A 27,499-nucleotide genomic window follows, 5' to 3' on the forward strand; every position below is an offset into this window, starting at 1 on the left:
AGTCCATCTATGCATCTGATAGTGACACACCTTTGGCTGATCAATCTAGCGAGATGAAGCAGCCATAGCAGTAGCAGATGCTACAGCACTACTACAAGGTCAAGGCTAGCTGCACCTTCGCTCACAAGACCACAAGTCAGCCAAGCGAGCCAGCAATCTGAAGCTTTATGGAGGAGCTTGCTCAACACACCAACAAAACATGCAAGAAGCCGGTTGATACAACTGGTAGAAGAAGAAGAAACAACAAAATATTGTACACAGGTCTTAAGTTATCTCAAGACAATCATTAAGAAAGTGGATGGACTCATAGGCAAGCAAAATCATCAACACCACATAATCCAAGAACTCAAGAGCACAATCCCAGCTTCCACATCCACTGATGACAATCTATGCCGAAGTATTGAGCTTATCACTATGAAGACCAAGCTTAACAACCTGGAGTAGGTTTTGGAAAATTTGACTACATAAGAATAAGCAATAGCTTTGTCATGAGGGAGTGATAAAGAAGTAAATGTTTTATATTGTGTATCATCTTAGGCAAACCAAAAGAAAAAAACTTAGGCAAAATGGAGTTATGCCTAAACTTAGGCATAAAAAAAAAAAGACTCAACCTAGGCAATGCTCGTCATAGACAAGCGAAAAGTAGTTAAGAAAGGTTACAAAATCATTAAGTATATAAATAGCACTTCAATGTGCTGGAAAACAACCCCCACTCACTATTGTATGCATTTGTATTGAATTAACCATTTTTTCTCCCACCTATAACTGTTTTTACAAAGTAAAGTTGAAAGAGTGACATATGTTTATCCTTATTCATGCTTTTGGGGTTTGAGGCTGAGTTCTCTTCTATTCTCCTATCAATTTTTCTTTTCTTCTTTTCTTCTCTACATTCTTGTTTCTTTTGTTTTCTTTTTTCTTTTTATCACTATTTTGCAGGCATGGGCAAGAATGTGAGTATAAGTAGAAAAAACTTTACTCAAAAGCATGAGGCTAAATGTTCAAACTCATGGTGATGAAATGAACCTTAAGAGTGATCATATTTTCTAGCTTGGTTATAAGCTTAGTGAGATTTCCTGATTTGGAGAGCATTTGACACAATGATCAAAGGATTGCATATATTAAGTAAGTGAAGGAGTATCTGGTCTACTTCAAGAAGAATGGAAGCATAGAAAATCTAGGCAGTGGAAGGGCTGGATGACAACACCAAACATGAACTAAGAATAAACATGTAGAACTATTCAGTTATAGGTAATATATCTTATTCTAGAGTGATATTTCCACTATAAAATGATTATAACAAACAAGGTATTAAAAGTGTAGTGTTTGGTTTAGAAATGGCTCACTTGCTTGTATACTCTTTGCTCTTTACTATGGCTTCAATCTTGCCACTAGCATATAGTCTTGGCTGCAAACTGCCAAGCTCCCATTTTCTACTACTACCAGGCACTTGAATCTCCATAAGCATCCTTCCCAATTGCTGGAAATTCCTGCAAAGAACTATTATGCAATGTTCTTAAATCTTGCTTGATCCAATTTATGATATGGGTTGCTGAAATCTCTTAATCTCCTACTGGCTTTATGCTCTGCTTGCTACTGCTTCCTGCTTAGTCCCTTTGCACGGCTTGGTGCCTTGATGCAACGCCTCAAGCATCTAGCGCATCTACCAAAAGCTTCAAGCATTGCAAAAAGGGACTACAATCAAGAGGCTCATCCTCCTCCTTGTCTTTGGCCTCCTAGCCAGCAAGTGCCATGCCTAGGATCAGGGAGCCAATTGCTCCAATACCATGGTAGTAGTGAAGAGACGTGCACGAGGATGAAGAACTTTCTCTATGTATTCAACTGTATATGGATGGTACATATATATGGAACTATTACCATGTAGGCATAACTACATGCCACATCGTCTCTACCTCTAATAGAGGAGTATGAAACTCCTACACCCATGTTCTCATTGTTATAATGGGCCTCACTAATACCTATTCATCCTATGTGACAACTTTTGAAGAGTGTCAAATTTGATTCAACACTACAAGGTGAGCATTCCATCTTGATTTGTTTCAACTCACCTGTGAGTAAACAATCAACCAATGCATCTAAAGAGGAAGAAAACCTTTACTGTGAAGTCTTTGATATGCACAGCTCTTGAAGCTTTCCACACAACTGCTCCAAGTTTGTAGTTCTCTCCAAATCTTCTAGCTCCAACTCTCGGTTATCAAATCAATCCTGCAACTTTGAAGAAAGCAAAGTAAAAAAGCTTATCCTCTACAAAACAGAGAGAGATGTTACCTTCAGCTTCACAAATTATTTCTGTTTGCTTCTGTCTCATCACAAGCTGGCAAATGTAAAAGTTAAAAAGCATGAGGCTAAATGCTTAAACTCGATGAACCTTATATTGAGCTAATATTCATTTAGATTAATATTGATTTTATAAATTATAAATATAATTATAATATATAAAATTTCTTAAACACTTACAAGTATATTCTAGCTTGGTTGATATGCAATTAAAAGTAATCTGGTGTTTATAAATATTTATAATTTAAAAATTTTCTTAAACACCAAGTAAATTCTGAGAAACTATGGATTGATTCATATTGCTATGGTTTTGGCATGCTCATGCTTTCATGTTATTTTTCTCTTGTTATTTTCTTGCATCAATATTTCAATATTGCTTCAGAAGTGCCTTTGCACTAAACTCTTATTTTATAAATGTACCAAGCTTAATAAGACAAGAATTTGTGAAGATAATTTTTAGATGACAAAACTATTTGATGATCTTTTGGACTTGGTTTCCTGACATAGGTTCACAATACCTAGTTTTTATAACCAAGGGAATACTTTAAGAATATTCTATAGCATGAAGTTTGGAATGCCTTAGGGTTGGTTAGGGTTCATTCTTTGTTCATTTCATTGGCAATACATTTTTTTGGGGATGGCAGAGGAGTGGCATATAAATCTTGATAAGGAGTATGGTTTTAATGATGATGGCCATGACAAAGAAACTCTTGATGATATTGTTGCAAGGCAAAAATGCTAAATTATTGAGGTTCAAAGCGATGTTAAGGAGGTTAAAGATTGTGCCTTTCTCATTAAGGATTTTATATTTCATATAAATCTTGAAGGTGTGAATCAGTCTTGTATCTATGATATTACCATTGATATGTGAAGCATGCCATATATTATAGTATTGTGGAATGAAAGTCATCACTAAATATTTGTGACAACTATAAGGTTTATTATTGGTTAAAATCATAGGAAAGTTATTGGTCTATTGATTTTTTTTTAAAAAGTTTACAAGCTATATTTCTTTGTGGTGGAAGAACTACATTAATGGTAATCCTAAGTTGACTTCTTGAAGTGATTTTAAAAAGGTTTTCCACACTTTATTTATCAAGAAGTTTAAAAAGGTTTACTAGTTGCTAAAGATCAAGTAGAGGGATGCATATCCCACAACTTTCATGATCTTTACTTTAGTCTTACAGCATCTATAATGAGTTCTTAAAGAAAGTTAAGAAGGATATTCTAGTAACATTGACAATAGACCTTTTTGCCAAAATCACTAGTCAACTTGGTCAACTATAGTCAACAAAATAGTCAACAGGGAAGTCAAAGTGATGATTAGTTAGCCAATGCTTCATATTCAGGGAAAAAGCAACCATTATTGCGTTGGAGCTTGAAAAATAGAGATAGCAATGAAGCTAAAAGCTTTATTTGGACCAATAGAAGAAAATAAGATGAAGTGTAATTGTTTTTATTGCCATAAAGTTTTGAACATCATGGCAAAGACTATCTTTTTATGAAGGTGTTAAGGGGAATATAAAATTCATTATAGATACAACTCAAGAGTTTCCTGCTTTTCCACATCTCATGGCAAAAGTTTAAGAACCAAAGTCTTAAGTTCATATGAACTCTCTAAAGTTCAATGGTTTTGTATGCAATCAACTTATGAAAGCTAAAAAAGACATTTAGGGTAATGAGATTGGCATTCTTTTTCATCCAAGTGCTATTCACAACTTTTTTTTAGCTCCAAGGTGATATAAAAATTTAGTTTATTTATGAAAAAGAATTTGGTAATCTACAACATAGCATTCATGTTTATGGTGAATAAACTCCAAATGTTCTTCGTATAGATGTTCTTCTTAGGAAGGAATGGTTTTATAACAAGAAACTAAGGATTGATTGAGAGTGCAATGTTCTACATATTGAGGTTGGTGCCTTGTGAAAGAAATTGTTAGGACAAACAATAATGATACTCCATTGATTTGGAGTTAGTGAAGCATGGTATACCCATTTTTTTCTAATATAGTCATGTTTGATTTGGAGTATATTTATGGACATAGGGCTCATATGAACTACATTTAGGAGGAGTTTTGTAATGCTGGATGAGTTACTTGATGATTTGCCCTCAGAGCATGGGATTCAATATAAGATTGACTTGGTTCTTGGAGCTACTCCTTATCATCAACAGCTAACTCATACTAATCCTGCTAAATTTGAGGATAACTTGTTGAATACCTTCAGATAAGATAGACTTTTTAATTGACATGATGGGAATATATTTTTCACTATCCTACCATTTAATCCCTTGTAGTTATAAAGATGCTATGTAGCATCTTTCTTCTTAACTATCACCACTAGGGTAGACCAAAAAGTCTTATTTTCTCAATCGTCTTTATGGTGCTTAGTATTTTACAAAAATTGATTTAAGGTAAAGTATTATCAAATTTGTGTAAAGTCAGAAGATGTTTGAAGACCACAATTCACATGATGACAGGTCAATATGAGTTTTTAGTGATGCTATTTGGTTTGACAAATGCTCTTTTGACTTTTTAGAAGTTAAGTTTTACAGCTTTACTTGGGGAAATTTATAATTAATTATTTTGATAATATCTTAGTGTTTAACTCTATAGTGGAGGAACATGAGATGTATATGTGAAGTGTTTTGCAACTTTTAAAGAATAACAAACTCTATTTAAAGTTATCCAAGTATGAGTTTTTCTTGGAAGAGATTGGATATTTTGAATATTTGACTTTAGTGTATAGTGTGAGAGCTGATCCTACAAAGATCCAAGTTATAGTTGACTGACTTATACCTTTGACAGTGTATGATATTCATAATTTCTTTTGTATGTTGAGTAGTGGGGGATCCCTAACTATGCCTAGATGCTCAACACTTTACTCATCTCATGCTTTAGATGTATCTCCAAAACTCCATCTCTTCTCCCTGGCTTTTATACAGTGCATAAGAATATTCCAGAAATTAGAATATTCTCTAGATCTCTCGCTCTCTCTCAGGTGGCTAATGGCTGCATCCCAATAGGTGACCACAGTGGATCGGGCATGCTTGCTGCATGAAGAGAAGCTCTCAGCCTTCAAATGTCTGATGCAATGCCTATATTAGAGAACTATAGAAACTGGAGAAACCAAAATAAAGAAAAGAAACAAAGGAAATGGAAGAAGGATAGAGTTTGGAGTCATAGGGAAAACCACATGGGGAAAACTGTAAGTGCAAACTGAACCCAAGTCCATAAAGAAAAAGGAGAGAAAACCAAAGAAAATGATATGAAAGTTGTGAAAACAGTGATCAATATAGAGAAGAGAATGGAAAATCAAAGTTAGAGGAAGAAGCACTCCCTTGGACCACAACCTTATGGGTTCTCAAGCCTTCAAGAAGTTCCTCAAGTCACCCAAGCATACAATGGAAAAATGAGAGAGATGTGTGTCAGGGATTTGGATAAGAAAAAGGTGTGGATGTCAGGACTAGTAGCTGTGGTGTTGGAGTGCTTCGTGCATGTGACCACAATTGTTGCAATTGATAGTAAAATTTTATTGCTCCTTTTTGGTGCTAAAGTATGAGGTGGTGGGTACACCATCCATCCACCATGCCTGAGTTTTGGTGTGTGCATCAGGTCCAACCAGCTGGGAGAAATCAGCTTCTAGAGTTGAGATTTATGGTGGTTATCTATTTTTGTTGATCCACTTTGTAACTTGACTTTCGTATGTTCAAACTTGTTGAAACTCTGCTGGAAGCTTTTTATGATCTGTCCCAATATAGTGATGGTTAAAAGTCCTAAAACTATAGTGTGCATGGCAAGATATGGATGAAAATGTGAACTGGGCAAATGTAACAAAAGATAGACAATAGTGTAGGAAGTGATTGTGACTGTGAAAGATGGTTATGAGTGAATCAGAGTGGTGAGAGTGGGATGTTGGAGAATGTGATATAGAGTAAGGAGAAAAAAGGAGTGATGCATAGCTTGGTAAACCTTGAGGTCCCAGACGAAAGAGATTAATGCCACCTCGAGAATTGGGATCCAAGAAAGAGACTTCTTCACAGTGGGTAGGGTCCTGGAAATTACAAAGAAAAGTGAAATAATGAAAAGGAAAGAAAAAAAGAAAAGAAAATAAAGAAAAGAGTCACCATGTGAAGTGTTTGAGGAAGTGGTGATCTTATGCATATTGGAGCTTGACACCATTTTCATTTGAGAGAACATAAGCACCCCTGCCAATGTGCCATGTCATAAAAGAATGGACCAGTCCATAGTGGTGAAAACTTGAAAGTTGGAGTGTGGCTCTAGAGCCTCACTAAGTCGCCATGTTAGAATGGGCTGGCACAACAGGTCTTGTTATGTCTTGAGTTTGAGTTTGGTGCATTGGGCATGTCTTGTAGATGTCTGAAGTTGTTCTTCCAGAGCTAGAATCTCCCATGCTTAGGCCTGTAGTATGTCCTCCATCATCCCAAACACTGCCTCATGATGAAGAGAGAACTTGAAGCTCAATGGGGAGTATAGCTTCTATCCCATACACCAAAGAGAATGGTGTTGTTGCAACTAATGTCTTGTACATTGTCTTAAATGCCCAGAGTACTGTGCAGAGATGTTTGTGCCATCTCTGAGGATGTCTGTTCACCAACTTTGCTAGCAGTACCTTCATGATCTTCTTGTTGGATTCAGCCTGTCCATTGGATTGAGGAAAATAGCTGCTACTATGGACATGTTGAATCTTCAAGAGCTGGAGAAGGTGTTGAACGACCTGGCTTTAGAAATCCTCCACCTTTGTCAAAGATGAGCTCTGTGGGGATGCCAAAGTGACACACGATGTGCTCGTTGTTGTTGAGTACTAATCTACACATCTGAGGGGAACAGCCTCAATCCATTTGGTGAAGTAATCTATTGCAATGAGGAGCTAACAATATCCAATGGAGCTGGGAGGAGATGTTGGGCTGAAAAAATCCAAGCCCCACCTGAAGAATGGACTTGAGAAAGACATGGGATGCTGCTCCGAGGGTTGTGTTGTTGGCATTATAGACCCTGTTGTGCATACTCCTTGGTGTCCTTGTGGATTGTTGGCCAGAAGTTGCCATGTAGAAGGAGTTGTGCTATTATGTGAAAAGCTTTGGAGTAGAGCAAGAATCTCAGTCGCTATGACACATCGGAGAAGAAGGCCCTGAGCAATATGACGGTATAGTGTGCTGTTGAGGAGGCAATAGTCTCGGGTCTGCCACTGCAAAGCTTGTTGTTTCAAGTGTGGGAGGTCTGATGGAGGAGTGCTTATCTCCAAATACTTCACTACATTCTCCAAAGCTGTCAGCACTACAAACATCATCTCTGTTGTCACAGCAATTATGAACTGATTGGGATTGAGTACACGTTGCTTTTTGAGGATAAACTTTGGTTGGAACTCCTGGATGGTGGAGATCCAGGTAGTCTTACACCTGATCTTCCTCACCTCATCCCTGGAAGCCATCATCGCTTGCTTTTTTTATCCTGTGGTTTCTTGTTCGATTTCCTCCTCGAGTTCCAAATCTTGACCTTGCACCTCACCAAGTACTGCTGCCAAGATACACCTGAGAATTCCCAGCACCCAATTTAATAGAGCATGAATCTTTTTATTGGAAAGAAAAATAAAACATACAAAAGCATTGGAGGTATATAAACAATGCATAAACATATTAGTATCCCAGTATGCAAACTCTATCATCCTAGAGAGAGATAAAGGAATTTATTTTTAGCAAAGTTCTATCGCTGTCAAAGCCCTAGCAACGACCAGGGAACTTTAGCCATTAAGCCCTTGTTGTTGCTGCTGTTGCTTGGTGGGTGTTTCATGCCGACATTACAATTTTTCTTGGCGTTTGTAGTGCAACCGTGTGTGAATTTATGTTGTAACAGGGCTAGATAATTTTATGATTGTTGAATTTCTCAAACTTTCCTTGTTAATAGCAGTGCTGTTGCTTCAATTAATCCTCATTACTCCCAAATGAGACATGAACCGGCTGTGAAGTTGAAGAGTCTCAGACTGGGTAATCTTTTGAGATGGTGCAAGTTGTTAATGATCACTTGAGTTGCTTGACAATAAAAAATCTCAAGAGAAATAAAAATAAGAGTTTTAAATTGTATAACACTGACCTTTAGTAAGCTGTTACAAATTCACGTATATACTATATGATGACAAATTCACTGGAGATTCCCGTGAAGTTGTCAATCTTTCCCATGAGAGCTTTGGAGGCGCCAAAGAGTCGAAGCCTATACGTCCCTGCCAATGCATCCTTTGGAACTTTCCATTTGATCGTTGCCGACGGTCTCTTCCACACGAACTGGACGCTCCAGTCATCGTCGTCGTAAGCTGGAGTCCAAACGCCTGGAGCACTTTGGAACTCCACCATGGTGTAGCTTGCCTCCGTCATAAGGTTGTTCCTCGGGGAGCCGGACCAGAAGGTGGCCTCCACGGTGTCCCCAGCTCTAAACGAAGCGTTCCTGGCGACATCTCTGCTGACGTCTCCAAATTTGATGCCGGCTGGAGTGGTGTCTGGGATCACTTCTGGGAGTAAGGAGATTTGCTTGCTGATCAAGTCCGGTGGTGATGGTCCTTTGGCAACTTGAGTGTCGAGAACTAGTGCCTCGGCTAGCTTCTTAAACTCTTGAATATAAGCACTCAGTGTGTGAGGCCCATACAACGTAGAAGCACCCTATAAAAACATTTGCTTAAGCCTCTCGAAACAAGGAAGATCCGTTAGTTACCTCGTAGCGTTGGATCTGATACTCCTCAAGAGTTGTCACGTAGGATGAATAGGCATTCGTGAGGCCCGATATAACAATCCGAACTTCTTTGTCATACTTTCCGTTGCTCTTCTCGACCAAGGTAGCCTTCACTGCATCTTTCAAGCGTCGTCCAGCCATGGTGGTAAACTCTGGGCACAACAAATTAAAGTCGTCAATTATAGAGTTGATAGCGGAAAGTGTGTTACCAGAAGGAACTGATAAAATGAAGAGTTGGCCAACTTGGAGGATCTGGATTGGAAGGATCGCTGGCTGCAAGAATCACTTAAATACAAAAGAAAATAAATTCTGGAACTTCTTACAGCCCAGTCATACGGAAAAAACATCTCTCCAGTGTCGAGAAGAACTGGTTTCGGGCTTTGACAGGCTACTTGCTTTTCGGTTGGTTTCCTCAGCAAGTCACGAACAGCTTTCCAGAATGGATTTCCCTGTAATTTCAGGTCAGCTCCAAATCGAGAATGAATACAGCAACTTACGTCAGTGTCTCCTTGCTTGAAGTCAAAAGCTCCTGGCCCGTCTGTCGTCCCAGCAGCAAAACTAAATCCCATGGCAGCAGGACAAGTCGTCGCCGACTGTGCTGCTATGCTAATGTTGGTAAAATCTACGTAGCTTTGTCTGTAATTCACTGGTCCCTTCAGCAAATCTTTTGCATTCGCAAACAGCTCGATTGCTCTTTCCATCTGTCGCGTTGCTATAATCTCTGTGCTGGCAAAGTGGTCTGGGTAACTGGAATACAAAAGCTATAGGCGCAGAAGTGTCATCAAACTTAAAAACTCACCCTGGTCCTCGAGCAATGCACAACTCGTTGCTACCGTTACAAGTGCTATGGTTGAAATCGCAGCGTAGATTTGTGTCGCCACAGAAGGCACCTAGAGTGTTTGGAGATACGTCGCCTTCATTTGTCTGGGCAAAAGCGGCCACAAAAGAAGTCTTGCTCCTCACACGACTTGTGTTGGCTGAAGGCTCCCGCTTCACTGATCGATGGTCAAACCAGTCTTCCATAAAGCGAGAAGCAGCACCTTTGTTGTCACCGCTTACCAAAGTGTTCGTGTTGTTCATTGAAGTACAGTGGACAGGAAACCAGTTCACAGTGCCAACAGGACCACGCTGCGCGTCTACAAGCTTCAAAAGAAGCATGCTTTTGTCGACGTCGTACTTGTATCTCTTTCTTTCTTCGGCAGGGTTGTTTAAATAAGCACTGGGGCTTCTGTTGATGTTAGCATCCAAAATTTCTCCTGAAAAAGAGGGGAAAAAAAAAAAAACAAACATAAAGTGTGAGGAGGCTATTCAACGCAGACTTGAAAGATAACCTTCGTTCACGAAAATCGAACCGGGCTTCAAGTTGTTATGAGCTTGAGTGATACTTGCCACGGCCCCGTCAACAATAGCATCAAATGACTGTTTCACGAATCCGAGGGATGTTATACTATACAGGAGGTACTGCAAGTAGCCACCGGGTCCTGAATGCGTATGTATACCACTCAATGCCACATTCTTCTCAGTGTACAAATCCCCGTACCTGGAGTCAGCAGTGAGAGAGCATTTCACAATAGCTAGCTCATTACCTTGTCTTGAGCTTGGAAAGCACAGCAGTAGTCACAGCTTGCGAGGCCATGCACGCGTCGAGGCTCACGTAGACGATCCTGTTCCCGTCGTTTCCTGCTTCTGCAACGATGAAGGCTCTCGATCTTAGCCTGAGATGAATTCCCGCAGCATTCTGTTTTGGATTTGCGTATCCCATCATGTTGACATCGGCTGCAGGACCTGTTATGTCGTAGCTCCCCGCTCCAAGAAGATAGTCCGCTTTGCAACGGTAGACCATCAAGGATGCTACAAGGAAAGCAAGCATCTTGAAAAACGCCCCCGAAAATACATGCTGATCAACAGCTCGTTTCGACTCCATAATTTTGGCTTGAGCCTCGCATAAACCGTCGTCGACAGCGACCAAAGAACGAGCATTTGGCTTGCCGTCTGAGCTGGACGAGTCTCTTTCTCGGATCGATGAAGCCAAGAACTATGCACGAGAGAAGATGAAGCGTTCAGCTTGTCATATACGATGTCCGGAAAGATCCTAACGAAAACGACAAGGATCAGAACAATAAGATGCTAAATCGACTTGCCTGATTCTTCTGGCATTTCGGAAAAGAAAGAACAAAAGGTTTCAAACAAGATGCTGCATCCACCAACTTATGAATGAAGATGAAAATTTACCAACCAGGTAAGTGTTTTTTTTTTCCCCTCCAGAGCAAAGGACTACTCAAACAAGCGCTGACAGTTGTATCCTCAAATTGTCAGATTCTCCACACGGCCCGATTAATCTGTCTAGACGATCTGGAAGCACGGAGAATATTTAAAAAGGAACGTTTGCGAGAATAAAGAAGAAAAAAATACTCACCATTGAGCTGGAGAAGTGCTTTCCCAATATCAGTAAGAAAACCGTTCCACTCTGCGTTGTTGCTTTTCGTGGAGGTCGGGTCGTCTTTAAACTCCACCAACTTGCGGGCGGGGGCGCATGAGAAGTGCTGTAAGTCATCAGTGCTGGTCGCGTCACTGCTATAACCCACTGGCCTTTCGGCGGTTGACCATCTCAAGTCATCAGTGCTAGTGCTACAAGAGATACACCTGTTGCCGTCTTGATCATCGTGATTCCAACTTGACGGCTCCAAGTTGAGGGAGCTCGGCGTGACCGGTGTGACTGGCGAGAAGGGCGCTGTTTCAAGTGAAGAAAGTAGTGACTGAGAGGCCAGCTTTGTGTTCGATAAGAGCGAATTTGTCCTCGTCCCTAATGAGTACCTCTCCGCATCGGATACTCTCTTTGCTTTTGCTATGCACACCCCCTGCCCTGTGAGCTCCTTTCTCGAGGGCCAACTCTTCCTCTTCCACTTTCGACTGTAGTGCCTAGTTGGAGACTTCGTGGAGACGGGAAATCGTGATTCTGTTGCATACTGCCCCTTCTCGAGAACTCCCAAAAGAGAGGACTTTCCACTTTCCCTCAGGTCAACGAACTTTAGAATGCCCCACTCGCTCATGACATCGTTGAGCAGTTTCTGGCTCTCGAGATCCAGATTATTTCCCCTGACATCCAGTGCTGGCAGACAAAAATCCACAACAAACAAGATCAGATTCTGGGGACTCATGATGGAGAATATATCTTATTACCTTCGATGGATGGCCCAAGGCGGAATATCGTACACATTTCCCTCACGGACGCTACTGTTAAGATGTTCCACGACAGATCGAGAACCCGCAGCCCGCATCTGTTCACACTGCGGCCTGGCATTTGTCTGTAGACGCGCAGGCTGTTTTGCCAATCTTCTTGAATTTTCCGAGACAGATTCGCCTGTCGCATGACCAAACACGATAGAGAAAAAGGAAGAAAACCATAGAATGGAATAAATAAATCACAGACCTTGAGAATAGACGCCAAAACTGGAGCTACAGCATCAGTAAGATTGCATCCTGCAAGACAGAGCACCTGCAGGGATGCACAATCACGAAATCCTCTAGCCTGCGTAATTTGATCACTCGAAAACAACATCAGTGTTTAGTCAGAGGCAAAATGCTTTCTTTTCATCTTACCAGGAGATGAAGGTTAGAATCTCCAAGCCCACTGTTTGCAAAAGACAGATGCTTTAGTGTCTTGGACAAGCCTGAAAGAACCATAGACCATCTTTAAGCCTTTTCCAAGTTCAAGAAAAACGCGAAAAAAGTCTAGCTTACATAACGCATGAACGAGAAGCTGTAAGTCTCGTTTACACAAAGAAAATCCAAGCTCCAAATGCTGCAGCCACCCCCCTGAAGAGACTGACCACGCCAAAGCTCTGGAAAAGAACAATGTAAGAAGTAAAAAAAAAACACTAAAAGAAAGAAATCACTGACCTGGAGAAGTTGAACATGGCGTCAGCATGTCTGGGACTGAGAAAGGTGAATCGAGGCTCTGAGGAACACCAAAATCTTCCATCATAGACAAAAAAAAAATCACTGGCGCTTACCAGCGTTGCGGCCAATCGAAAGCTCCAAGCTCGAAATCCTGCCGTCCTTGAGCGCCAGCGCAAGGGACGCGAAATCCGAGGCCTTCAACTCCTGCAAATCCCTCTGCCAAACAAGAAACAAGGATTATCCCCGTAGCTCCCGGCGATCGACCCATCCCTAGCTAGGAAGCGCGAATCCCATCGCCCACCTTGACGCTTTGAACGGCCGGAGAGCGCATTTTTCCTCGTCGACGTTAGGGCTAAACAGAGGAGAGGCATATTCCAGAGCCATCCACGTGGGCGAGTTAGGGTTAGGGCAAGCGCATTATTTTAACCTCCTTTTTGGCGCACAAAGAATGATGTCCCGGAAAACCGTTGGAGGACGGCACCACCATCCATTTTTTCCGTACGAATGATTCCATTCCATGCCCCCCCACATAATTGAGCCCTAATTTCCCTTTTTCCTTCTCTCTGAGGCCACGAAATCGCCCCTTGGCAATTTCGTGGCTTAGAAATCCTTTGACAAAATCTCGCTACCAAATGCTTGCGTCTTTGCTTCAAGCTTTCCCATCCCATCCAATCCAAACGCTTCTTATCTACAATGCCTGTGGTGCCCAAAAAAGAGGGCAAAAATCTTCTGCCTCCACAGGAATTTCTCCTCTTTTTCTCCAACTTTCTTTCTCTCGATCGCGCGCTCGTAATAATGCAGCCGTGAGCGTGGGTGTTTTATCGCTCTCCAGATTTTACCCTCGCCCGGTATAATGGCATATGCCTTGGGAGATGCGCTCCCAAATTGGGAAGAAGCTCTTGGAGCAAAATTTTTGGGCGCTCTCCCCATTTTTTTTTTACCCCTCGCCTGCTTTTCCTTTTTTTCCCGTTCGCTGTAAACTATAAAGCTCTCGCTCGTTCCCACTCGTGGAGGTTTGGTTTGGTTACTAGGATTTCTTTCTTCTTGTGCTTCCTCTCATCGCCATCGCTTCGTCGCTCTTGCGTTCTCTCTCTTTTTTCCTCCTCTCTCTCGCGGCGCTGGCACTGTGCGATTGAGCGATTGATGATCGGCCAAATCGGCCTCGAATAGCGATCGATTGATCGCGGGTTCGATTCGATCCCGTAATATTTCGATCGATCGATCCCAATGCCGCAGTATCCACCTCTCAATTCCCAGGACGATGATCCAGTCGGCAAGCCCCAGCCGCGGCGCAAGGAGGCGGCAGTGGCGGCGGCGGCGCCATTCGTCCCGCCCAATCTCAATCTCCCGCCCTCGCTCGCCTCCTCCCGGGTGGAGCGCCTCGTCCGCGAGAGGCAGCTGCGGCGGAGCGAGCGCGCATCGGCATCCGAGGACGCCATCGACGAGGACGACGCCGCGGATCAGCCGCAAGAACAGCCGCCGGCCGATAATATTTCGCTCGAGCACCAAGCGCGCGACGATAATCCGCCGCCATCGCAGCAGCAACAGGAGGATCTTCCGGCCGATCAGGGAGGGGGCGAGAAGCAGCGCCTGCTCGTAGTCGCGAATCGATTGCCCGTGTCGGCGACGAGGAAGGGGGACACACAATGGAGCTTGGAAGTCAGTGCTGGAGGGCTTGTCAGCGCATTGCTTGGTACGTTGTGTTCTTCCATTCTTCTCTCCTTCTAGCTACCTAGGGCATTTAAATGGGAGCGAGTACCCTAAATTTGCTCTCTTTGAACAGGAGTGAAGCAGTTCCAGGTCATCTGGATTGGCTGGCCTGGCGTCTACGTCCAAGACGATGTGGGGCGTCAGTCGCTGGCGCAAGCGCTCGAAGAGAAGGTAAGCCTTTGCTGGATCGAATTTCTTTCTTGGTAGGAGTCGTATCGTCTTCCAATTTCCGTGAGTGAATTAGAGGAGTTCATCGTTTTGTTGCTAGATTCAATGAGCTAGCTATGCATTCTTTGTTGTTGTTCTTCTTCTTCCGGAAGGGTCTCTTGTACACTGCTGTATGATGACTGAATTTTTTTTCCCTTTCTGTTAAATTCTTTGCAGGGATTTGTCGGGGTTTTGCTCGATGAGGCCACGGTCGATCAGTATTATAATGGCTACTGCAACAACGTTTTGTGGCCACTGTTTCACTACATCGGGCTTCGTCAGGAGGACAGGCTTGCCGCTACCCGGAGCTTGCAGTCGCAATTTAACGCGTACAAGCGTGCTAACCAGCTGTTTGCGGATGCAGTCATCAAAAACTACCAGGAAGGAGATTTCGTTTGGTGCCATGATTATCATCTCATGGTTCTTCCGAGCTATCTCAAGGAGTATAACAGCCACATGAAAGTGGGATGGTTCCTTCATACGCCTTTTCCTTCCTCCGAAATTTATAGAACTTTGCCACTGCGCGCAGAGTTGCTCCAGGGAGTTCTTGCAGCAGACTTAGTCGGGTAAGCTTTCTCGTTTATTCATGGAACTTCACGTTTTCATCGAGCATTGCTCTTGTTATGTAGATTTCACACGTACGACTATGCAAGGCATTTCGTCAGCGCCTGCACAAGGATACTGGGCCTGGAAGGTACTCCCGAGGGAGTGGAAGATCAAGGAAAGATAACCCGAGTTGCAGCGGTACTGCCCGTCTACCCTTATATTCAGACGCTCTGATTTTTCAAGTTTGTAGTTCCCTGTTGGAATCGACTCCGAGAGGTTCACTCACGCCGTGGAGACGGAAGCTGTAAAGCAACATATTCAGGAGTTGAGCGCTCGCTTTGCTGGGCGCAAGGTTTGACTCTTTGTATCAGCGAGAAACTAGTCTTTTACGTGTTTTTGCATACCAGGTTATGCTCGGCGTAGACAGGCTTGACATGATTAAAGGAATTCCGCAAAAATTGCTTGCCTTCGAAAAGTTTTTAGAGGAGAATCCAGAGTGGCGTGACAAGGTTATTTTGGTCCAAATTGCTGTTCCGACGAGGACGGACGTGTTGGAGTGTATGGCTCTTTTGCTTTTCTGTATTTTGCATTCTAAAGTCTTTCTTCCTTGGCAGACCAGAAGCTAGCAAGTCAGGTGCATGAGATAGTTGGTCGCATCAACGGTCGTTATGGATCTCTTACGACGGTCCCGATTCACCACCTTGTAAGGTTTTAAATTCCATCGCCTTGGAAGATATCCATAAATGTCTAATGCAGGATCGATCAATGAAGTTTCCAGAGTTGTGTGCCCTTTACGCCATCACCGGTGCGTTTTTCTTTGATTTGTTCTTTCTCTTTCTGTTTTGTTTTTCTTTATCCGCTCAATTATTGTGTGAACAGATGTGTTGCTTGTCACTTCGCTGCGGGATGGCATGAACCTTGTGAGCTACGAGTTTGTGGCTTGTCAAAATGTCAAGAAAGGCGCTCTTGTTCTTAGCGAGGTAAGTTCTCTCTTAGTAGTGCTAATTAAGAATGCTGGTGAACTATAGTTTGCAGGCGCTGCTCAATCTCTTGGTGCTGGCTCCATCCTGATAAACCCTTGGAACATCATTGAATCTGCCAACGCAATTGCGGAAGCACTGAACATGCCAGAGGAGGAAAGGGAAGAACGTCATCGTCATAACTTCATGCACGTTACGACTCATAGTGCTCAGGTGTGGGCAGAAACGTTTACGAGGCAAGTTCTACTCTTTTCTTTTCTTTTTTTAAACTCACGCACCTATTCAACCAGTGAAATGAACGACTCTATTTTGGAGGCTGAGTTGCGTACTCTGCACATTCCTCCCCAACTGCCAACGGAAAAGGCCATCGCTAACTATTCGGCATCGAAGAATCGTCTCATGATTCTGGTAACGTAGTGCTATATTTCACCATCATAAACTGACGGCTGCCTGCGATCCAGGGATTCAACTCTACGTTAACTGCGCAAGTTGAAGCTCCACGTGGAAGGGCCCCTGATCAGATTAGAGAGATGAAGATACGTCTGCATCCTAATCTCAAAGAGGTGTTCAACGTCTTATGCACTGATCCAAAGACCACTATAGTAATTCTGAGCGGAAGCGAGCGTGCCGTATTGGATGAGGTACTTCGCTGTTCTATTGGAGTATAGGATCACTCGCGATATTTTGCAGGCCTTTGGCGAGTTTGACATGTGGCTGGCAGCAGAGAATGGGATGTTTCTTCGCCACACACAAGGAGAGTGGATGACAACCATGCCTGAGCATCTCAACATGGATTGGGTTGAAAGCGTGCAGGTTTGCTTCGAGAAAAGAAAACTAGCAGCTTAAAAGCTTCTTCTTTTCCGTGTTGCAGCTAGTGTTTGAATATTTTTGCGAAAGAACACCACGCTCGTTTGTAGAGACGCGTGAGACATCATTGGTGTGGAACTATAAGTACGCAGGTACAGTGTTTTCAAGCATTCTCAATCTCGATTCGTAGCCTCACAAAAAACTTTTTCTCTTTCTTCTCTTCTTTTCCTTTCCAGATGTGGAGTTTGGCAGAGTACAGGCCAGAGACATGCTTCAGCACTTGTGGACAGGACCAATCTCCAACGCAGCCGTAGACGTTGTTCAAGGTGGAAAGTCAGTGGAAGTCCGTCCTGTTGGCGTTTCGAAGGTCCTTGTAGCTTTTCTTTGTTATGTTTTTTTATTTCCTCGCAAACATCGAGCTGACAAAGCTCTCTGTGTGTTCCATAGGGGTCCGCGATCGATCGCATCCTCGGTGAGATCGTGCACAGCAAGCACATGCTTTCGCCAATCGACCATGTCATGTGCATCGGACACTTTTTAAGCAAAGTAAGCTCTTCGTTTCTTCAAGCTCGAGAAAAATAGTTCCTTGTTGGAATGCACAGGACGAAGACATCTACACCTTTTTCGAGCCAGAGCTCCCGTTTCTGGACGCGGCAGTCTTCAGCAGCAAGCTTCAGGACAAGCGAGTGAGCAAATCCTCGAGCAAGCACGGCAGCTCACGCCATGCCAAGTCCCACCCGGCCACCATGTCGCCGGACAGGAAGAGGAGTGAGGAGGAGCAGCTGATCGAGGAGGCCGGGAGATGGGAGGGGTCGTCGGTGCTGGATCTCAAGGGCGAGAACTACTTCTCCTGCGCGGTGGGGGCGTCCAAGCGCTCGCTCGCTCGCTACTGCCTCAACTCCTCGGACGAAGTGGTCACCTTTCTCAGCTCGCTCGCCGCCGCCACCGAGACGTTCCCCAAGAAGGAATCGTTCAAGAAGAGCGGCTGGCACAGCCCAACGCCACGGTCACCCAGAGTGGTCACTGTGAGTAACTAAGAACACACCTTGGTCTATTGTATAAAGCTCTTGGTTCTACCTTCGAGGATACCACGATTTGATCAAGCGCTACTACTGACCTTGGAGCGTGATAAGAGTCGAGCTCTGGAATCCACCCATTGGAACGCCACTTCGCTGTTTCTATGCCATAGAAGGAAGATGACGATCGCTAGCACCATTGTCAGCAAGAATAGGAAGAATGTCCTCGCCTCGAATCCACAGATGTCTAGCTCTTGAGGTACTTCTTCTTCTTCGCCGCCTGATAGCATTGGATCCTCCATAGCCGGAGCAAGAACACGGCCACCACAATGCACAGGTGGACTCCGTGGGCTTTCGACACGTCGAAGGACCTAAACCCTAGTTTTTAAATCGCCGGATATTCGTTGGGTGGGAAGAATTTGAAACTTAGGGCTCTTGTATTTAAAATTTAGGGCTCTTTGTCATGGCGGACAGCGGCATCGCTAGGGATGTCAATTGTCTGCTCGATCCCAGCGTGTCCGTTCGCAAGGCGGCGCTCTTGCGCCTGGACCACGGAGTCCGGGCCCGAGGCGAGGAGGAAATTCAGGAGCTAGGTAGTGATGCCGTCATCAAGGCTATCTTGCGGAGGTTTGCTGATCCATCGGAGAAATGCCGTTGTCTAGCTGTGTCGATCCTTCTCAGGTAAGCACTTTAGCAACGCTAGCAGTATCGACTGTTCGTTTTCTTTCTTTTCAGCCTTCTCGAAATTATTCCAGGATGTGTGGTGAGTTTGCTGCCTTACATTCTTCCAGTCGTGTCGGAGCGCTTGCCATTAAGATCTCTTCCCAATGAAGTAGAGTTTGGAACGAAGGTAGGCCAAGGTACCATTGAGAAACAAACTTCTAAAGGTAAAAGAGAGAACGTCTTTCTCAATTAGAAAACTTGGGTGATATTCTTTGGTTGTGACTTCTAGGATGGACAAGAAGAAGCTTTACTAGAGCCATCAGAGGAAGTCCGGCTTTTCCTCGTTCGGCTCTTAACCTCCTTACTCAACCATGCTCCTCGACTCATCCATCCCTTCGCGTCCGAGGTTGCGTCTATCATCATGGTCACCGCAACTGATTCATACCCGGAAGTTCTCCTGGTACAAACACACGCTCTTTCTCTATTTCTTGCTAACATGCCTTTGGCAGGAAACCATGACTTTGCTAGAACGGTTCACAGATACCATGGATCAAAAGATCAAGCCAATTGCCAAGCAGCTGGTGTCCGTGATCTTACGCTTGCTTGTACACAATCGCTACAAAGTGCGTGTCGCTGCACTCGGCGCTGTTCACCGGTAACCAACAATTTGCAACTGATTTCAATGCACCTTACATATACTTGATGTAGGCTTGTTCTTTGCGGTGCTCACGAGAGCATTTACGACCTCACGGCTTACCAAGATCCCAATCTGGTTCCAATAAAAGCATTCTATCATCCCTATACGAAGGCAAGCTTACACCATATTCAAGCTAACGGGGTGTAAGTATTGTTTTGTTCCATAGACACAATATCTAGCGTTACTGGCAACGGATAAATCGGTAGCTGTCCGGAAAGAACTTCTTTGGGTTATTGCGAGCTGGTTGATGAAACTTGACGAAAGAAAGCAGCACGAGGTCCGTCTTGTACCGTAAGAGTCTTATATTCACAACAACATTCTTTCATCCTGAACGTATTCTTCTTTGAACAGGTACGTCATTAGTGGCTTCAATGACTCAGACGAGGAGGTTCAAGCACTCGCTTTTCAACTAATGGAAGAAATTGGTCGACAGTAAGTAAGAGCCCGGATTTATTCTGTTTCTCGGAGTGACAGGTAATTATGCGTTTCAGGTACGAGAGTGAAAACGAGAATGAGGTGAGGGACTTGAAGCAGTACTTTCAAGAATCCACTGAAAACATTTTGATTGGAAGCGAAGCTTTGCCGCCTGTTTTCAAGCGTAAGTTGTGTTCTTCAGTGTTGCTCTTTAGAGTTACCATGGATTTTCTTCAGACCGTCCTTGTTTGGGAGCCAGGATACTTGTGAGAAACTGTTTTAGCGTTCTTCTCTATGCAATAGATGCTGATCTCCACGCCTGGACCAGTGGAACGAAAGAACTATCATCGAGGTTCCTGTACACTGTACTGATTTTTGTCGAAGAAAACGCCACTATGCATCTTGAACCACTCTGCAATCTTTTCATTAAGGCTTGTGGTGACTTGGTGGTGCAAAAGGCGGTATGTCATCGTGAGTTAAATTGTTTCATTTACTTCCATTTCTGTTCCACTATTTCAGATCTTGGAGTGCGCAAAAGTGGTTGGATTCTTTGTTGATCCATCCGCTTATCTGCCTATTATACTGCCACATCTAAGTGGTGAGCTTTCTGGACAGTCAACAATACAGAGCGCAGGGCGGACGCTAAAGATTTTATCTAGTTTTCTGGCCGGGACCCCATCTTCTCTCCTTGCCAAGCACGTTCCTGACATCTGTTCGTCATTGACAGAGCAAGATCTTCTCACAAGCATCGACAGGTAAGCATTTTGTTTTCTGCCATGGAACTGAGCTGATGTCTAGTGACGTGAATTCGGGGATCGTTCTGTCATGCAAAGCTATGGTGGCTGCCTCTTGTGAAGATGAATTAGCCTTGCTGTGGATAATTCTACATGCAATTTCGGCTGCCGAATTCAGTAGAAAGCCTTCTGAAATGGTGACTGAAAGTGGCTATTCCCTCAACTTTTCGAGTAACCGGGGTTTTCACAGGCGGAATCCGTTCTCAGGGATCTAGCAAGAGCAAGCAGACGTGAATCCTCGGATAAACTACTGGCGGATCATGCGGATTCCATTCTAAGCATGTTACCAGACCCAGAGTTCTGGATCATGCGTTCCCTCCAACCATTTATCTTTCGCAGGTTGCTGATAGCCGGGGCAGCGTGCGGGAATGAAATCTTGAACGGGTGAGCTTGCTGGAAGAACTTTGTTTGCCTCTCTTTCTCTCTCTCTCTCTCTCTCTCTCTCTCTCTCTCTCTCTTTTCATTCACTCTTTCTCTCGTCTTCAGGTTGTTACTTCCAATTCTATCGGGTGGAACGGGCTGCATAGCTGAAAGCGTTCGCGAGACGTAAGCAAAGGAGTGTCCGTTTAGTAGTTCTCACAAACCTCTTTCGCAGGATACTATCAACTTTGGGACATTTGGAACACGACATCAATCTGAAGCTACTGGTAGATGCAAAGACCAAGCTTTCACAAACCGAAGCAATGGTCTAAACTTACAGGTTCTTTAACAATATTTTATGTAACACAAACTTCTTTCCAGGACTTACGAGTCGAATAACAAACTCTCGGGAGCGTCCAGTTCGTGTAGAAGATACGCTTGGCAACAATCAAATGGAATGTTCCAAAGGATGCATTGGCAGGAATGTCTAGTGAAATTCTCATTTAGCTAGTTTTCTTCCTTTAGTAGACTTCCCAAATGCAAAAAGGAGATTAGCTCGACGGCTGGATGGTGTTTGGAATTGTGATCAATGGTTGTGTGTTTGTGGGAATCAACCATAGTATATTATGCAATTTAGAACTTTTATTTCTATTTCTCTTGAGATATTTGATTGTTTGAAATGGGAAAGGGAGGTGATTGTCAAGGACTTACACCATTTCAAGGACTACTCAGTCTGAGACTTGTCATAGCCAACTCGTATCTCGTTTGGGAATGTTAAGAAGCTCAAGGCTTACTTGAAGTGGTTGCATCCCCTCTGCCCATGCTGTGGTGAGAAAGCAAAGTTTGATTACTTCAATAATCATTATGTCATCTAGCCCCGTTACAAGTGTTGCGACAACAAACATCAGAAGTTCATATACAGTGGCACCATGAGGCCAAAGAAGGATTATGATGTCAACATGGAACGCCTCAAAAAGAAAACCAAGAAGCAGCAGCAGCAGAGGCCAAGCAGGTTTGGTGGTGGCAAGAAAGGCATAGCATTGGTGCATCAAAGCCCTAAAAGTGACCAATTGTTTCTAGTCAACAGTGAGCTCCAGAGCTTGATCGAGTCTCTCATGGAAGACATGAAAGATGGGCATGTGTCAAAGTACACATGTGGCATATGTGGGGAGGAAGTCCACATGGATTTCAGTGAGGAAAATGAGAATCTCAAAGAATTTGTCAAAGATTTCAAGGTTGATGAGGGGGATGATAATGGTACTACTACAATTTGAGCAGCTCATAACACTGACAATTCACAATCTGAGCTTTTCAATGCATTGATCCCTGCATTAGATTGAGAAGATATAGATATAGATGAATCTTGGTCGTTTATTCTATGTGGCATGGATTTGTTTATCAAATTAAAAGCATCTTCTATATTTTCACTGGATACTCTAAAAATGGAATACAGAAATGCACAGGTGGAATATTTACCCTGATGCCAGTATCACTTTTAATTGAATAAGTATGATGATTTCAATTTAAATTAATTAAAATATAATATTTCTAGTTAGAATACATTAATTTAGATTTATTCTATTATATATATCTTTATTAGGAAATTATTATTAAAAATAAATAAATCTAAAAATAATATTTTACATATTTTTCCAAGCATTTCTGACATAGTATATTTATATAGTTTAAAAGAATAATTGTATCTTTGAATTTATGATTTTATTTAACTATGATTTTTTGGTTTGTTATTCATTTGTAGAAGTGGTGATCCTAGCAAGGCTTATTTTTGCATATCTAGCCCACAATCACATAACAAACCCACTCATATGGTTTTTTGGATTTTGTATAGTTTTCCATGTGTTAGAGTGTTTTCTTTATATAACGTGTAGAGATATATATGGCCTTTTTTACTCTAGCACCAATAAATTCTTAGAAATACATGTTTCAATAATCTGCTACACATTGCATGTAGCAACTCTTGGTTTGATTAGTAGTAATGTTGTTCATATTTATTAATATAATTGATCAAATGGAAGTTTATAATTTATAAACACAAAATTAATCTTATTGAATATCAACCATTAGATGGTAGAATAAACTAGAATATACTAGGAAGTGTTTAGAAAAGTTTATAAATTATAAATACAAGATTAATCTAAATGAATAACAACCGTTAAATGGTAGAATATCCTTAAATATTCAAACATATATCCACTACCATGGTTTGCTTAAGAAACCCAAAAATAAAAATAAGTAATTATAGAATCACTAGTAGAAGCTTTAGAAGCTGCACTACTTTCTAGTATATAGCTCTTATCAAGGTGCCTTTCCTTGGTTGTGTCTCTTATTGTGCATATCATGGCTCATGCTCATGAGTCCAGCCATAGTGATGGTGCTACCTCATTGTGATAGCACTTCACACAGAGAGACTTTTAGTGACTATGAGTCCCTTAAACTACCCAACTAAGCTTCAGAACAGGCTCAAGGGTTTGATTCTCTTTGAGATTATAGGATGTATTGAGTTCTAAGGCTCTTCTTTGTAGGCATATCACACGCCTTCCCCTTAGGATGATATTGTTGAGTGCTACAGTAAACGATTGGTTTTTGTTATTTTATTTATTTTATTTTTGATTCAGTGGCCTTTCTTGCAGATCATATCCACCGCCTCCAACTGTATCAATCTTAAAGTTGTCTGCAAAGGAGTTCATCACAACCAACTTGTTCTTGACGAGCTTAAGGTACTGCTTTGCTTACTTGTTATAGTATCATTAGTACTACCATGAAATAATATACCATCCTAGTGAGAATAGGTTGTATCTTATACTTCATTCGGGCAAAACACCACCTCCTGACCGTGATCTAGCTAAGGATTGCAGTTTCAAATCAAAGCAGCCTTTTGTGACAGTGTAAAACTTACCAAAGAAAAGATAAATTCTCAGAAGTTAACTAGGAAATTCTTTTCATCTGTTAAAGCAAAGTTTAGGTCATTATGTATATAGGTCATGGCAAGGAAGCGAGAAAGGAGCGAGTGTCCTCCACACCCAGGTTTCATAAAGAATCTTTGCTTCCAGTGTGGCCAGCCAAAACCTGAGAGTGATGGTGGCGATGGCGAAGGTGATGCTACACAGGGCTTGCTCTACCACAAGGACTTTGCGGAATTCCAGATCTCTCAGGGCAGTTTCGAGAGGCTCCGGGAAGAACAAGCCCAGAGGGCACTCGAGCATCGCAAGCTCATGCTGGTGCTCGACTTAGATCACACGCTCGTGAACTCGGCCAGCTTTGACGAAGTTTGCGCCGAGGAGAAGCCCTTCCTGGAGAGCATGTACGCGAGAGATCCACCCAAAGGGCGATCGAAGCTCCTCCACAAGCTCGACGATTTGCAGCTATGGACGAAGATCCGGCCGTTTGCGCTGGAGTTCCTGGCCCAAGCGAGCAAGCTCTTCGATCTCTACGTCTACACCATGGGAACGAGGATCTACGCCGAGGCAATGCTCAAGCTCTTGGATCCCACTGGAGTGCTTTTCAAGGGGCTGGTCTCCAGGAATGACAACGATCTCACGGATCATCGCGACAGGAAAGACTTGGACACTGTTCTTGGGCAGGAATCGAGCGTCTTGATCGTGGATGATTTGCCGGAAGCTTGGCCCGAGGAGCAGCACAAGAACTTGATCCAGATCGATCGCTACCACTTCTTCTCGTCGAGCTGCAAGAGCTTTGGCTTTGACGAGAGCTCCAGCCTGGCGAGGAGAGGGATTGACGAGAGCCACAGCGGCGGGAGCCTGGCGAGCCTCTTGCAAGGGCTCGAGACGATCCACCGCGATTTCTTCCAGTATGGCGAGTTTTCCTTCCTGGAAGACGTGCGAGACACCGTGAGCGAGCTGCGCAGCCATATCCTCGAGGGCTGCAAGCTCGCGTTTAGCAGCGTGGTGCCCATCGATTGCGAGGATTCGCTGTGGATCTTGTGCGAGGGTCTGGGCGCCGAGTGTGTGCTCGAAATTGACGATTCCGTGACACACGTTGTGGCGATGGATCCGGAGAGCGCTAGGGCGCGTTGGGCAGTGGAAAATGGGAAGCATCTTGTCAATCCCTCCTGGATGCGAGCAGCGGCTTTTAGACTGGGCAGGCCCAGAGAGTCCGAGTTCCAAGTGCGCAGACTAGGTCTCGAAGAACCCTAAAAACAGAGTGAAGAGCCCTAATAAGGATGGGATTCGAACCTCTGACATTGCCGCGGATCGTAGCCGTTGAATTTGAATTTCGCGGACGGCTGTGGATCGAGATGTGGAAGGGGAGGAAATTAGGGTTTAAGGATGAATAGGCTAGCGGAGTACCAGGCGGAGCTCCACCACAAGACGCAAGGAATCATCCACGCCAAGGCCAAGGCCGCGGAGGATCTGCGATGGGTCAAGGAAAATGTGGAGAAGATGGAGGGAACTCTCTCGGCGTTTCACGGTGCGCGGCGCGAGGTAAATTTCTCTCTTCTTGGAAAAGAGGACCAAACACTCTCACAGGTATCTTTGGAGAGGAAGCGGCAACTGAGGGACGATCTAGCAGCAATTGAGAAACGGTAGAGTAAGATTTCCAAGTTTTTTTCTCGCTCCAGGCCATGGTTTTTCTGATTTGTGAAGTTTGTGTAGCATGTAGCATGGCAGAGAGGGCGTTGGAAGTGGAAGCCCGACTCAAGGAAGCGGCGGCCACCGTGGTTGGCCTCAAGGACAAAGTTTGCTGCCTCGAGAAGGACTACAAGGCCGCAAAGTCGCAAGCCGGATCCAAGAGTAACTCGCCGCCACCCTCGACCAGCACCACCACAAACGTCGTCGACAACCACGACATCATCAAGGAGCGACTGGAAGTCGCCGAGGCACAGCTCGCGCACGACTCGGACCTCGTCTCCAAGCTCTACCACCGCGTCTGCGTCCTCAACTCCAGCTTGGTGGAGGCCAAGAACAAAGGCGCTCAGCAGCAGCAGCAGGGATCATCCGCCGGAGCCATCACCGCCACCTCTCCAAGGCGGCTCTACGTGAAGCACCACCGCCATCCAAAGGCCGGCTCTTCCTGCGATGGCAGCGCCAAGACGAGCCCCCGAGATGGCGATCCGAAAGATGGTGACAATTTCGCGAGTACCTCGGCCGGGAGCAGTGCCGTGACAAGCCCACGCAGCGATCAGCTCGCAAACGCGTCGGCGGAGCTGCCGCGGCCGCTAAACGACCATGAAGTGGACTGGATCCTCCACGTTTGCGGGAAGAACTTCGAGGACGTCGGGATCAAGCTCTCGGACGCCAACGAGAAGCTTATCTCGCAGCTGCGAGACCGGGTGAGAGTTCTCACGGACGAGGCCAAGAAGGACAGGACTCCGAGCCCCGGGAGGAGTCCGGAGGGAACCACGACTCCGCCCCGGTCTGGAGTTATGTCTCCCGCGGCGGCAGTGTCGCCATTCCAGCCTTCTCCAGGAGTGATCAACATTGGAGAAGCTCCCTCGGTCACGGTCCAGAAGATGGAGGACTCGCTAACGCAGGTCCAAAATCGGTGCAAGGCTTTGGCCGCAGGTATGGTGTGGAATCATCCATCGCTCATCTCTCTCGAGCTTTGCAAGGTTTGTATATAAACTTGCCTCGATCTTTGTTCTTGCAGAGATTGATTACATGGAGAAGAAGAAGGCCGCGGCTGTAGATGCGATCAAGACTCTAGACGCTGCCATCTCTGAGAAGCTTCCCCTTCTCAAATCCGCAACTCTGGATGCGAAGGTACTTCAGAGAGCTCGCTCGTTTGGGATGACTTTTTTTCTTCCAGAGGCTGAGAAGATGTCTCAAGCGTTCCGAGGAGGAAGAAGAGCCCATCAAGGAGACGAGGCTTGCCAACCTGATCAAGTTGTTCAAGAAGCCCGATAAGAACATAGAAAAGTACTTGATCAACAGAAGAGGAAACAAGTTTGATGTGTAAGAAACGCTATGAAATGAAATTTTTTTACAAGTTTTCTCTTTTGTGCTTGTTCTCAAGAACCAATTCTTCATCCATATCTATGTTTTCCGGTCGGAATGATTGCTCTCCTTTGTTCCAAGGATTAATCCCGGGTAGACTACTCCGGGCAGCAGCAGCCTTGGCAGCACGAATCACTTCACTCTCGCGTTGGCGGCCGTCCACCTTCTTCGCGCTGCCTCGCGCTGCCGCAATTCATCCACCAAAGTTCTTGAGATGATCTCTACCAATCCCTTATAAACTCAATGTTACTATAAAGCACTCTCTTGCGCTAGCCTGATTCCTCCTCTGCTTCACTCATCTTCCTGCCCTGCGGCTCGATTTGAGCAGCCTCGTCTCCAAAGAACTGAAGGCTGAAGAGAAACTTCAAGCTCGAGAAGTCTTTCCCTTTGTCAAC

At 44.1% G+C, this 27,499-nt stretch overlaps 6 protein-coding genes across 10 annotated transcripts; 4 read left to right on the forward strand and 2 right to left on the reverse strand.

Annotated features, from left to right (window-relative positions):
• Positions 1 to 8,368: 8,368 nt before the first annotated feature.
• LOC9638091 (neutral ceramidase 2) lies at positions 8,369 to 11,088 on the reverse strand. 2 transcript variants are annotated; one of them, XM_002989727.2, is made up of 8 exons: positions 10,622 to 11,088; positions 10,367 to 10,575; positions 9,835 to 10,291; positions 9,533 to 9,782; positions 9,359 to 9,484; positions 9,245 to 9,308; positions 9,018 to 9,187; positions 8,369 to 8,965 (listed from the first exon to the last, which is right to left on the reverse strand). In XM_002989727.2, the coding sequence occupies exons 1-8, from the start codon at positions 10,957 to 10,959 to the stop codon at positions 8,438 to 8,440; spliced, it is 2,142 nt and encodes a 713-aa protein (XP_002989773.1). In that variant the 5' UTR covers positions 10,960 to 11,088; the 3' UTR covers positions 8,369 to 8,437. The 2 variants fall into 2 exon arrangements, with proteins under 2 accessions (XP_002989773.1, XP_024519232.1); XM_024663464.1 differs by having other exon boundaries at positions 9,359 to 9,782.
• Positions 11,089 to 11,160: 72 nt separating this feature from the next.
• LOC112342135 (centrosomal protein of 78 kDa-like) lies at positions 11,161 to 13,620 on the reverse strand. Of its 2 annotated transcripts, XM_024663466.1 has the most exons (9): positions 13,237 to 13,620; positions 13,049 to 13,151; positions 12,936 to 12,993; positions 12,777 to 12,877; positions 12,636 to 12,706; positions 12,466 to 12,564; positions 12,216 to 12,396; positions 11,452 to 12,144; positions 11,161 to 11,387 (listed from the first exon to the last, which is right to left on the reverse strand). In XM_024663466.1, exons 1-9 carry the CDS (start codon positions 13,264 to 13,266, stop codon positions 11,314 to 11,316), a joined length of 1,410 nt encoding a protein of 469 aa, XP_024519234.1. In that variant the 5' UTR covers positions 13,267 to 13,620; the 3' UTR covers positions 11,161 to 11,313. The 2 variants fall into 2 exon arrangements, with proteins under 2 accessions (XP_024519234.1, XP_024519233.1); XM_024663465.1 differs by having other exon boundaries at positions 12,216 to 12,564.
• A 139-nt stretch (positions 13,621 to 13,759) lies between these two features.
• On the forward strand, positions 13,760 to 18,271 carry LOC9628963 (alpha,alpha-trehalose-phosphate synthase [UDP-forming] 1). 2 transcript variants are annotated; one of them, XM_024663463.1, is made up of 17 exons: positions 13,760 to 14,628; positions 14,719 to 14,816; positions 15,030 to 15,418; positions 15,482 to 15,596; positions 15,649 to 15,750; positions 15,806 to 15,956; positions 16,013 to 16,101; positions 16,155 to 16,203; positions 16,278 to 16,378; positions 16,427 to 16,614; positions 16,669 to 16,786; positions 16,840 to 17,019; positions 17,069 to 17,191; positions 17,250 to 17,337; positions 17,422 to 17,552; positions 17,633 to 17,731; positions 17,788 to 18,271. In XM_024663463.1, exons 1-17 carry the CDS (start codon positions 14,163 to 14,165, stop codon positions 18,220 to 18,222), a joined length of 2,922 nt encoding a protein of 973 aa, XP_024519231.1. In that variant the 5' UTR covers positions 13,760 to 14,162; the 3' UTR covers positions 18,223 to 18,271. The 2 variants fall into 2 exon arrangements, with proteins under 2 accessions (XP_024519231.1, XP_002989716.1); XM_002989670.2 differs by having other exon boundaries at positions 16,427 to 16,786.
• Positions 18,272 to 18,664: 393 nt separating this feature from the next.
• On the forward strand, positions 18,665 to 21,461 carry LOC112342150 (dynein assembly factor 5, axonemal-like). Its single transcript, XM_024663503.1, has 14 exons — positions 18,665 to 18,882; positions 18,937 to 19,051; positions 19,154 to 19,324; positions 19,374 to 19,519; positions 19,573 to 19,672; positions 19,728 to 19,852; positions 19,913 to 19,993; positions 20,053 to 20,159; positions 20,213 to 20,436; positions 20,495 to 20,730; positions 20,774 to 20,906; positions 20,960 to 21,153; positions 21,256 to 21,315; positions 21,365 to 21,461. The coding sequence occupies exons 1-14, from the start codon at positions 18,665 to 18,667 to the stop codon at positions 21,459 to 21,461; spliced, it is 2,007 nt and encodes a 668-aa protein (XP_024519271.1).
• A 2,670-nt stretch (positions 21,462 to 24,131) lies between these two features.
• On the forward strand, positions 24,132 to 25,304 carry LOC9638092 (RNA polymerase II C-terminal domain phosphatase-like 4). The gene has a single exon (XM_002989671.2). The coding sequence runs from the start codon at positions 24,132 to 24,134 to the stop codon at positions 25,302 to 25,304; it is 1,173 nt and encodes a 390-aa protein (XP_002989717.2).
• A 19-nt stretch (positions 25,305 to 25,323) lies between these two features.
• LOC112342164 lies at positions 25,324 to 27,100 on the forward strand. 2 transcript variants are annotated; one of them, XM_024663542.1, is made up of 5 exons: positions 25,324 to 25,592; positions 25,638 to 25,693; positions 25,764 to 26,672; positions 26,758 to 26,870; positions 26,917 to 27,100. In XM_024663542.1, the coding sequence occupies exons 3-5, from the start codon at positions 25,772 to 25,774 to the stop codon at positions 27,064 to 27,066; spliced, it is 1,164 nt and encodes a 387-aa protein (XP_024519310.1). In that variant the 5' UTR covers positions 25,324 to 25,592; positions 25,638 to 25,693; positions 25,764 to 25,771; the 3' UTR covers positions 27,067 to 27,100. The 2 variants fall into 2 exon arrangements, with proteins under 2 accessions (XP_024519310.1, XP_024519309.1); XM_024663541.1 differs by having other exon boundaries at positions 25,638 to 26,672.
• Positions 27,101 to 27,499: the final 399 nt, after the last annotated feature.

Source organism: Selaginella moellendorffii, unplaced genomic scaffold (assembly GCF_000143415.4).
Source record: "Selaginella moellendorffii unplaced genomic scaffold, v1.0 SELMOscaffold_100, whole genome shotgun sequence".
Taxonomy (NCBI): Eukaryota; Viridiplantae; Streptophyta; class Lycopodiopsida; order Selaginellales; family Selaginellaceae; genus Selaginella; species Selaginella moellendorffii.